The 11892-nt window shown below is 42.6% G+C and overlaps 1 protein-coding gene across 6 annotated transcripts in view; it reads right to left on the bottom strand.

The window, feature by feature from the left end:
* Positions 1-51: 51 nt before the first annotated feature.
* LOC118372443 (fatty acyl-CoA hydrolase precursor, medium chain-like) overlaps positions 52-11892 on the bottom strand; it is a 24717-nt gene continuing 12876 nt past the window's right edge. For 3 of the 6 annotated variants that reach the window (XM_035758345.2, XM_035758348.2, XM_035758344.2), the window contains 13 exons: positions 10353-10458; positions 8558-8762; positions 8250-8388; positions 8022-8155; positions 7738-7891; positions 7524-7628; positions 7242-7346; positions 6931-7071; positions 6743-6823; positions 3233-3380; positions 2882-3031; positions 2550-2622; positions 52-585 (listed from right to left, as the gene is read on the bottom strand). In XM_035758345.2, the coding sequence (XP_035614238.1) occupies positions 402-585; positions 2550-2622; positions 2882-3031; positions 3233-3380; positions 6743-6823; positions 6931-7071; positions 7242-7346; positions 7524-7628; positions 7738-7891; positions 8022-8155; positions 8250-8388; positions 8558-8762; positions 10353-10452 (1719 nt within the window). In that variant the 5' untranslated portion in view covers positions 10453-10458 and the 3' untranslated portion in view covers positions 52-401. Of the gene's footprint in view, positions 586-843; positions 920-2549; positions 2623-2881; positions 3032-3232; positions 3381-5259; positions 5687-6742; positions 6824-6930; positions 7072-7241; positions 7347-7523; positions 7629-7737; positions 7892-8021; positions 8156-8249; positions 8389-8557; positions 8763-10352; positions 10459-11181; positions 11319-11892 lie in introns of those variants that run through there. The other 3 variants (XM_035758346.2, XM_052482261.1, XM_052482263.1) reach the window with 3 other exon arrangements.

Here is an 11892-nt window from a genome sequence, read left to right as displayed (position 1 = left end):
CTCGTTTTAGAACGTTTTGCAACTGTTTGGACTAATGATTGGCACACTGCACACAGTGCTCGAGACATTTATTTAGCATATCAGATAAGTGTCTAAATGTTTTATTACTAAGCAGAAGGACAATCATCAAATCAGTCACACTTTATGGATTGTATGGCTTTAATTGGGCATATGAACACAGCAAGATAAAAAAAATAGGCTACACAATATCAAAAACAATTAATATATAAAATAGAAGAGCAAACCACTACAGAAAATCTGGAATATTAAAATGGCCAAAATATGATACAAAATAAGGGAAAGGCCTCATATACCGTAACCTAATAGCAGACTGACATCACTGGAGTGGAGGGAAACATGGCCACTCCTAGAACAGCATTTGACACAGTGAAAATTCAGCTCTACAGGTCATTGTGTGTATCTTTGTGTCCAGCAGTCTGCAGTCCTTTGGGGAAGTATTCTGTCCAGAACTGGGCTCTCTTCTTCTCTGAGACACTGCCCAGCCCGAGGTTGACCTGGATCAGTAGACACTCTTCTTCTGTGGTGAATGTTGGCCAATCAAACATATTCTCTCCGTTAGGGTTACTACAGGAACAGAGGGAGAGATAGGGACACACCCATTGGCATCATATGAGCGGCTGCACTTATGACTACTTCATTTTACATACAATGCATTCAGAAAGTATTCAGACCGCTTGACTTTTTCCACAATTGTTAAATTACAGCTTTATTCTAAATAGATTTAAGAAAACAAAACCTCAATCTACACACAATACCCCATAATGGCAAAGCGAAAACAGAAGTAGAAATGTTTGCAAATGTATTAAAAATAAACGGAAATACCTTATTTACGTAAGCATTTGCTATGATCCTGTTTCCATTGATCAGCCTCGAAATGTTTCTACAACTTGGAGTCCACCTGTGGTAAATTCAATTGATTGGACATGATTTGGAAAGGCACACACCTGTCTATATAAAAGGTACCACAATTGACAGTGCATGTCAGAGCAAAAACCAAGCCATGAGGTCGAAGGAATTGTCCGCAGAGCTCTGAGACAGGACTGTGTTAAGCCACAGATCTAAGGAAAGGTACCAAAAAGTCTGCAGCATTGAAGGTCCCCAAGAACACAGTGGCCTCCAGCATTCTTAAATGGATGTTTGGAACCACCAAGACTCTTCCTAGAGCTGGCTGCCCGGCCAAACTGAGCAATCTGGGGAGAAGGGCCTTGGTCGGAGAGGTGACCAAGAACCCGATGGTCACTCTGACAGAACACCAGAGTTCCTCTGTGGATATGGGAGAACCTTCCAGAAGGCCAACCATCTCTGCAGCACTACCAGTCAGTCTTTTATGGTAGTGGCCAGACAGAAGCCATTCCTCAGTAAAAGGCACATGACAGCCCGCTTGGAGTTTGCCCAAAAGGCACATAAAAGGATTCAGACCATGAGAAAAAAATATTCTTTGGTCTGATGAAACCAAGTTTGAACTATTTGGTCTGAATGTCAAGCATCACGTCTGGAGGAAACCTGGCACCATCCTTACGGTGAAGCATGTTGGTGGCAGCATCATGCTGTGGGGATGTTCTTCAGGGGCAGGAACTGGGAGACTAGTCAGGATCGAGGGAAAGACAAATGGAGCAGTGCTGAGTGATCCTTGATGAAAACCTGCTCCAGAGCACTCAGGACCTCAGACTGGGGTGAAGGTTCACCTTGCAACAGGACAAAAACCCGAAGCACACAGCCAGACAACGCAGGAGTCGCTTTGGGACAAGTCTCTGAATGATCTTGAGTGGCCGAGCCAGAGGCCGGACTTGACCCGATCGGTCATCTCTGGGGAGAAATTAAAATAGCTGTGCAGCGATGCTCCCCCTCAAACCTACAGAGCTTAAGAGGATCTGCAGAGAAGGATGGTAGAAACTACAGGTGTGCCAAGCTTGTAGCGTCATACCCAAGAAGACTCAAGGCTCTAATAGCTGCCAAACATGCTTCAACAAAGTACTGAGTAAAGGGTCTGAATACTTATGCAAATGTAATAATCTCTTTTTTATATACATTTGCAAAAATATCTAAAAAACAGTTTTTGCTTTGTCATTATGGGGTATTGTGTGTAGATTGATGAGGGGGAAAAAATATGTAATACATTTTGGAATAAGGCTGTAACGTTAACAAAATGTGGAAAAAGTCAAGGGGTCTGAAAACTTTCCAAATGCACTGTATGTATAGTACTACTATGACCCAATGCAATTGGTGGTTGATCTACTATAATGTACTATATTGAGTAACCACTAAGTAGATATGAAAAGCATACTTGGCATATAGTAGCAAATATTTTTGTTGCATACAGTAGGGAGTCAAACTGTTCTTTGTCTAGTATGAACTATCTCCTGTATCTTATTTAGAAATCAACTCAGAACTTCTGGCGGTATGAACTTGACTACATCATGACAGAAATCTGGTTCTTGTTACATGTCATATCTGTGCTGAAGCTTCTCCAACTGAATGCACACACACAGAGACAGAGAGAGAGAGAGTAGAAGAAAGGGATCTCTCACCCTGTTCTGGCAAAGTTAGTCCAGTATTTCATCATGGTCCTGCTAAGCTGTCGTTCCTCATCTGTCGTGTTATCTATGAGTGGAAAACTTTTTTAGTTTCTGTCGTTTCCAAGAAAAGCTGCAGAGATACAGTACAGGCTCAACAGAATGAGTTTGTCCAAAATATAATCTCCCTAAGTATTTTGTCACGTAACAGTATTAACATCTGATTATGTTAACTTGTTACTCATGTTATTGTTATGGACAGTTTCTCCAGAATTTGATATAAAAACAAGGTTTTCAAGTATATTTAGCCTGCAATTTCTCCAGAATAAAAATAAATAAAATTGTACCTAACATCACTATGTCATCTGTCCAAAAGGGGGCGCCAAACACAAAGCCAACCTCATCAAAGTGGTCTGCTTTCACAAAGCCTGGCCTGCTGGACTTGAACATGGAGGGGCGCTGCTGGAACTCATAGTAGTAGATTAAGCAACCAGCATCTTGTATAGACAGACAGATACATTACACACAACTGTGAATACCAACACAACATGTCTATCACCTACAAAATGTCTCAATCATTTAGATATTAAACTGTCTTAAAATAATTTATTCATAATAATTATTAAATAATGTCTTCCAGGAGGTTTATAAAGAAAAATCAGGCATCAGATTGGTATAGTTCCCAGTGTATTCTTCACCTCTACACCTTCTGGCTCCCTGGATCCCAGGGACCACAATCAGTAGATCTCCCATAAGCTCCAAGAAGGCATCTCTGATCCCCACGGGGTCCTTCATGTCACCAAAGTACTCCCCTACGATGATCCCCAGGGCAGAGTCTGGCATACGCTACCAGGGAGATACAGGGTTTAAAATACAGCTCATGGACCAGACTGCTACATGCATTATTATAAAGCTGCCACCAGGGTTGGGGAGAAAGTGATTACAAAAATAAAATGGTATTAAGTGTAAGAAGTGGATTTTTAATATAATATACCATGTACAGTGCCTTGCGAACCTTGAACTTTGCGACCGTTTGCCACATTTCAGGCTTCAAACAAAGATATAAAACTGTATTTTTTGGTGAAGAATCAACAACAAGTGGGACACAATCATGAAGTGGAACGACATTTATTGGATATTTCAAACTTTTTTAACAAATCAAAAACTGAAAAATTGGGCGTGCAAAATTATTCAGCCCCTTTACTTTCAGTGCAGCAAACTCTCTCCAGAAGTTCAGTGAGGATCTCTGAATGATCCAATGTTGACCTAAATGACTAATGATGATAAATACAATCCACCTGTGTGTAATCAAGTCTCCGTATAAATACACCTGCACTGTGATAGTCTCAGAGGTCCGTTAAAAGCGCAGAGAGCATCATGAAGAACAAGGAACACACCAGGCAGGTCCGAGATACTTTTGTGAAGAAGTTTAAAGCCGGATTTGGATACAAAAAGATTTCCCAAGCTTTAAACATCCCAAGGAGCACTGTGCAAGCGATAATATTGAAATGGAAGGAGTATCAGACCACTGCAAATCTACCAAGACCTGGCCGTCCCTCTAAACTTTCAGCTCATACAAGGAGAAGACTGATCAGAGATGCAGCCAAGAGGCCCATGATCACTCTGGATGAACTGCAGAGATCTACAGCTGAGGTGGGAGACTCTGTCCATAGGACAACAATCAGTCGTATATTGCACAAATCTGGCCTTTATGGAAGAGTGGCAAGAAGAAAGCAATTTCTTAAAGATATCCATAAAAAGTGTCATTTAAAGTTTGCCACAATCCACCTGGGAGACACACCAAACATGTGGAAGAAGGTGCTCTGGTCAGATGAAACCAAAATTGAACTTTTTGGCAACAATGCAAAACGTTTTGTTTGGCGTAAAAGCAACACAGCTCATCACCCTGAACACACCATCCCCACTGTCAAACATGGTGGTGGCAGCATCATGGTTTGGGCCTGCTTTTCTTCAGCAGGGACAGGGAAGATGGATGGAGTCAAATACAGGACCATTCTGGAAGAAAACCTGATGGAGTCTGCAAAAGACCTGAGACTGAGACAGAGATTTGTCTTCCAACAAGACAATGATCCAAAACATAAAGCAAAATCTACAATGGAATGGTTCAAAAATAAACATATCCAGGTGTTAGAATGGCCAAGTCAAAGTCCAGACCTGAATCCAATCGAGAATCTGTGGAAAGAACTGAAAACTGCTGTTCACAAATGCTCTCCATCCAACCTCACTGAGCTCGAGCTGTTTTGCAAGGAGGAATGGGAAAAAATGTCAGTCTCTCGATGCGCAAAACTGATAGAGACATACCCCAAGCGACTTACAGCTGTAATCACAGCAAAAGGTGGCGCTACAAAGTATTAACTTAAGGGGGCTGAATAATTTTGCACGCCCAATATTTCAGTTTTTGATTTGTTAAAAAAGTTTGAAATATCCAATAAATGTCGTTCCACTTCATGATTGTGTCCCACTTGTTGTTGATTCCTCACAAAAAAAATACAGTTTTATATCTTTATGTTTGAAGCCTGAAATGTGGCAAAAGGTCGCAAAGTTCAAGGAGGCCGAATACTTTCGCAAGGCACTGTATGTATGTATGTATGTATGTATGTATGTATGTATGTATGTATGTATGTATGTATGTATGTATGTGTGTGTGTGTATGTATGTAAATATAGTGTATATACAGTACCAGTCAAAAGTTTGGACCCATCTACTCATTCAAGGGTGTTTATTTCTATTATTTTCTACATTGTAGGATAATAGTGGACATCAAAACAATGGAATAACCCATGTGGAATCATGTAGTAACCAACAAAGTGTTAAACAAATCAAAATATATTTTATTTTCTTCAAAGTGTAGCCCCCCCTTTGCCTTGATGACAGCTTTGCACACCTTTGGCATTTTCTCAACCAGCTTAATGAGGAATGTTTTTCCAACAGTCTTGAAGGAGTTCCCACATATGCTGAGCACTTGTTGGCTGTTTTTCCTTCACTCCGCGGTCCAACTCATCCCAAACCATCTCAATTGGGTTGAGGTCGGGTGATTGTGGAGGCCAGGTCATCTGATGCAGCACTCCATCACTCTCTTTCCTGGTCAAATAGCCCTTACACAGCCTGGAGGTGTGTTTTGGGTCATATTCCTATTGAAAAACAAAATGATAGTCCCACTAAGCACAAACCAGATGGGATGGTGTATCGCTTCAGAATACTGTGGTAGCCATGCTGGTTAAGTGTACCTTGAATTCTAAATAAATCACAGACAATGTCACCAGCAAAGCACCCCCACACATCCTCCTCTATGCTTCACGGTGGGAACCACACATGTGGAGATCATCCGTTCACCTACTCTGCGCCTCACAAAGACACGGCGGTTGGAATAAAAAAAATCACATTTGGACTCATCAGACCAAAGAACAGATTTCCACCAGTCTAATGTCCATTGCTTGTGTTTCTTGGCCAAAGCAAGTCTTCTTATTACTGGTGCCCTCTATTTTCCATTTTCAAGCAGCTGCAAAACTTGTTTTTGTCTTAAATCGACAAATCCCAGTCTTTAGCCTGCATATTATCAGATAAACGTTGTTCAGATGTTGCATAAAGCCTACCCACCGTTCTATATTAACCAATCAAGTAGCAGTCTTGTGTGACAATCAAAGGAGGAACTCTAGGATCTCCTCTTAAATCTACAGGTTGATAATACTGTGTTATTAGTTATTAATACCAGTGTGTATTTTCCTGCGTACATCATGAAGTTGAAGTGAAATTCTGATTGTTCTTTCACCAGCAAAAATATACTTTTTAAAATCTAGATGATTACTTTGTTGAATACTTTTAAATTCAGAAAGGATGTTTGCGGAAAAAAAAATACATTATGACATCTTTCTGATTTCTCAATGAAATTCAATTCAGCATTGCAAAAAGGCGCACATTTAAGTTTGTTCCACCCGAACAAGTCTGACCACAAGTCAGAGACCACTATGACACACCAAATGCATTTGATGGATCCTTCTCGTATTCTTCTAATGCCTCTTAAGGAGAAAGTAATCAAAAAGCAACTGAAAGTAATCCGATTACATTACTGAGTTTGTGCAATCCAAAAGCTACGTTACTGATTAGTTTTGGACAGGAACTTAGTAACTAAAAAAATTACATTTAGAAAGTAACCTACCCAACCCTGGCTGCCACCATACTTCACTAACCAGTTCCTGAAGCATAAACGCCAGGATCATCATCATGTTTTCACGGGTCATTCCAAGATCCCATCCAGGAAAAAGGAAAAACTGGTGGAACACACAAAATCTTACAACAACAAAAAATGATAAAAGTGCATTTACCTGTAAAATATATGACAGACAGTTTTCATATCTTCATGCAAGGACATACATACATGTGGGAGCATCCATCCATACTCATGGTTGTTGACCCCTATGATCCTGGGGAAGCCCAGGAAGCTCTTGGTCTGCAGGACTTCCTCCAGGTTGGTAGGGATGACTGTCCCATCCCTGTGCACAGACAGAACCATATCCCCCTGTGGAGAGAGAGGATGGGCCCCAGCCAGAATGGAAGTCAAACAACAGCGATGTTGTTGCATTCAACAGCGGTATACAGTATATGTTAGCTAAAGCAGAAACAGCCTGGCATTCAGATACATACACCCCACATACTGTAGGGTGAGTGTGAGGCTCAGAACAAACCTACCATTGCAGGTGTAGCCCCCTCTATGTCTTGTGGGCTGAGGGTACCGAGGCAGGTCATGAGCTCTGCAGAGTCATCACTGGGACATCCTGCTCTCTGTGCCACCAGCTGGAGGAAGGAGAGATTGAAACCAGAGCATTTGAATGACTGTAATTACAACACGTTACATTGTACCAGAATAATAACGACAGTTATAAGACCACTGAAGGTTTTATTGCATATGAACCAATGTATGGGATCCTTAAGACTTGCTGTTACGATCAGCACAGTGAAACAGCAGATCACCTGTGCAGCAGGTTTGGGGTCATCCTGGATGAACAGAGAAATGAGGGGTACTCCACTCTGACTGATGGCCTTGTGGAACAGTCCTGATGACAGAGGGGACATCATCTGGACAGACAGAACCATGGATCAGTGCCCAAAGTAAGCCTACATACAGACAGCCAATGCATCTTTCTGTATCAGCAAGTATCTGTTTCCCTAGATCTACAATACACACATGTAAAAAGATGGCAACACCCCCAGCAGACTCTCCGAAAATGGTGACCGATCCTGGGTCTCCCCCAAAACTGCTGATGGTCTCCTGCACCCAGCGCAGGGCACACACCTGGTCCAGAATACCCACGTTCCCGGGGTACTGGCCATCCCCTGTGCTGGACAGTCACACAGACATTAGATCCGATATGCCAGGGTTGTGTTCAGTAGACAACAAACAGTAGATGTTACTGACCTGAATTTGTGCATAGATCATATTGAACAAAATCAGTACCAATAAAAGTGTACCTGAGGAACCCTGGGATACCCAGACGGTATTGAAGGATGACCACCACAACGTCCCCGAAGGCAGCCAATGAGGAGCCATCATAGAGTGAAGCCCCTCCCATGAGAAAGCCTCCACCATGGATCCAAATCATCACCTACAAACACTTTTTTTTAGACTAGACCACCAAACAAAAGACATCTAACTCAGAGTAGACAAGCATATGAGTACATTCTCATGTCTCTCCTCACTGGTAGTTTCCTTGGGTCCCCAGGTTTGACTGGTGTGTAGATGTTCAGGTAAAGGCAGTCCTCTGAGGTGGTTAGGACAGGGAACCGACCTCCGTACAGGTCCACCATTTGTCTAGTGTGGTTCATGTTCTGCAGACACCTGTGTGTTAATAGGACAAGAAAGGTGATATTTTCTTATACTAAGAATAAAAATATGGCAGAATGTTAATGTTCATCAGAATAAGCATGATTCAGAGTTCCTCATAAAACAGTATAGGCTGTTTGTCTCTCTGCCTGTCTCTCTGAGACATTACTGCTTAAACTCATACAGAGGGGGATAAGTCTTGGCATCTCTTAGTCCCTGCCACACCCGGGGAGGCCGGGGGGCCTGGAACCTCAGGGGCCCGACAGGGGGCTCAGCGAAGGGGATCCCCAGGTAGGCAGCCACCTTCCTCTGGCTCTCTCTCACTCTGACCAGTCTGCCCTCCAGCTGACCATAACTAGTATGAAGCTGGAAGAGGCTCTCTCTGTCACCTGGAAAATATTTAAAAGTTATAGAAAAGGCATTGTAGTAGTCTGTCAAAGGACGCATTCATTAGGAAAGGAGCGATTTACAACCATACCATATAGATTCTTGTTTACAGCTAATCGATTTATTTCATAGTTGCTAAATAGTGAATTAAACAGGACAAACTCAGCAAAAAAATAAACTTCCTCCCACTGTCAACTGCGTATATTTTCAGCAAACTTAACATGTGTAAATATTTGTATGAACATAACAAGATTCAACAACTGAAACATAAACTGAACAAGTTCCACAGACATGTGACTAACAGAAATTAAAAAATGTGTCCCTGAACAAAGGGAGGGTCAAAATCAAAAGTAACAGTCACTATCTGGTGTGGCCACCAGCTGCATTAAGTACTGCAGTGGATCTCCTCCTCATGGACTGCACCACATTTGCCAGTTCTTGCTGTGAGATATGACCCCACTCTTCCACCAAGGCACCTGCAAGTTCCCAGACATTTCTGGGGGGGTGGGGTGGCCATGGCAGAGATCCGGGCTCTTCGCTGGCCATGGCAGAACACTGGCATTCCTGTCTTGCAGGAAATAACACACAGAACGAGCAGTATGGCTGGTGGCATTGTCATGCTGAAGGGTCATGTCAGGATGAGCCTGCAGGAAAGGAACCACATGAGGGAGGAGGATGTCTTCCCTGTAACACACAGTGTTGAGATTGCCTACAATGACAAGCTCAGTCCATGATGCTGTGACACACCACCCCAGACCCTCCACCTCCAAATCGATCCCGCTCCAGAGTACAGGCCTCGGTGTAACGCTCATTCCTTCGACGATAAAAGTGAATCCAACCATCACCCCTGGTGAGACAAAATTGCGACTCGTCAGTGAAGAGCACTTTTTGCCAGTCCTGTCTGCTCCAGCGACGGTGGGTTTGTGCCCATAGGCGACGTTGTTGCTGGTGATGCCTTACAACAGGCCTACAAGCCCTCAGTCCAGCCTCTCTCAGCCTATTGCGGACAGTCTGAGCACTGATGGGAGGGATTGTGCATTCCTGGTGTAACTCGGGCAGTTGTGGTTGCCATCCTGTATCTGTCCCGCAGGTGTGATGTTCGGATGTACTGATTCTATGCAGGTGTTACACGTGGTCTGCCACTGCGTGGACGATCAGCTGTCCGTCCTGTCTCCCTGTAGCGCTGTCTTAAGCGTCTCACAGTACATACATTGCAATTTATTGCCCTGGCCACATCTGCAGTCCTCTTGCCTCCTTGCAGCATGCCTAAGGCACATTCACACAGATGAGCAGGGACCCTGGACATCTTTCTTTTGGTGTTTTTCAGAGTCAGTAGAAAGGCCTCTTTAGTGTCCTAAGTTTTCATAACTGTGACCTTAATTGCCTACCGTCTAAGCTGTTAGTGTCGTAACGACCGTTCCACAGGTGCATGTTCATAAATGTTTTATGGTTCATTGAACAAGCATGGGAAACAGTGTTTAAACCCTTTACAATGAAGATCTGTGAAGTTATTTGGATTTTTACGAATGATTTTTGAGAGACAGGGTCCTGAAAAAGGGACGTTTATTTTTTTGCTGAGTTTACAAACTTACCTTCGACTGTATGGAAACTCACAAACAGGCTTAGACTTATCCATGCGAGCAGGACTCTTCTTCCCTGACACATCATAGTGGTGCCAGATAGATTATCCATTCACGTCTGTAGAATATCAAACCACATGAAGATCTATTTCAGCAGTTGCCGATTTACATAATCTTGATACATTAATGCACATTACATCCATATCCAGTGAGTAACCAAATATCAATACATTAGAGAGAAAAGTATACTCTCCAGCTAAAGGAATATGAACCGTATGGAGCCCCAATTCAGTTAAATGCCTTCAGTAAATCTGTGGAAGACTGAGGATTGAGCTGCTCTTCATATCACAGGCTGGCATTGGAAACTCCAATGCAACCTGTTATGGATTTTCTAAAAAGCCAGCCGAGTTGATTCAGTCCTGATCGAATGTCAAACAGCAGTTTGAAAAGGGGGAGTCCTCTGAAAGAACATCCTGGTTTGTTTTAATCTTCTATAGCTGCCTGGACATGCACTATGAAATTAGATGTCATGCTACTAACTCCACTTGTTTATCTTGGGTCTACATTTCTGCCAAGTTCAGAGTGTGCAGAACACAAACAATGAAATGACATCAGGTAATTAACTATGAGTAAATTACCTACAGCTTGGCTCAGGACAGGAATAGACTAGACCTTGAGCTAACCTGGACAGAGATTACATTGGACTAACAGCAACAGCATTGGCCATACAGTAAACTAAAATGCTGAAGTTACAGCAGGCTGTGACATCAAAAGTCCCTGGTGTCACGTATGCTCCCTCTCCGACGGTCTAGGTCACCAGGCTGCTCATTATTACACGCACCTATCACCATCGTACACCGAACCCAAACTGTCTGCGCAAGGTCCTCTACTCCAACAATTAATCCATAAAACGGTCAACCGAATCATTTCTAATCATCTCTCTTCCTTCCAGGCCTTTTCTTCTCTTAACTTTATATTGCGATTGGCAACTTTCAGAAATTAGGTGCATTACCACCACTGACCTCATTGATCTTTCAGTCACCCATGTGGGTATAACCAATGAGGAGATGGCATGTGGGCGAGCAAATAATTCAATAATAATAATAATAATAATAATACATTTATTTTGCAATGCTCGTGCACACGACAGCGAGCTGTGTAGTCAGCCTGTAATACACCTAATTTCTGAAAGTTGCCAATAATGCTTTTCGACCCGTACTCAAATTAATGTAATTGGTTCAAAGTTTGTTTTTATATTTTAACCTTCGTGTCGTGCTCGCGTTTGGTGTGGGGGGACAAAATACATTTATACACGATGGCGCACGCGCGCAGCCGGTTTGTGTTCCGTGTAAAGACTCGTCTGGACTTTATTACCTCCCTTATATCTGTCACTCCCTTTCGTTACTTTCCCATGCGTTAATGTTTTACGTTTGTACTCTACTCGTGTTTCTTGTTTTGTTCTACGTTCATTTATTTATTAAATACACTCCCTGAACTTGCTTCCCGACTCTCAGCGTACACGTTACACCTGGTTTTAATGTGATGTGAAATA

Source organism: Oncorhynchus keta, chromosome 2, assembly GCF_023373465.1.
Source record: "Oncorhynchus keta strain PuntledgeMale-10-30-2019 chromosome 2, Oket_V2, whole genome shotgun sequence".
In the NCBI taxonomy this organism is placed as follows: domain Eukaryota; kingdom Metazoa; phylum Chordata; class Actinopteri; order Salmoniformes; family Salmonidae; genus Oncorhynchus; species Oncorhynchus keta.
The sequence above is the reverse complement of the archived record's forward strand: the minus strand, read 5'-3'. Positions and strand labels throughout refer to the sequence as shown.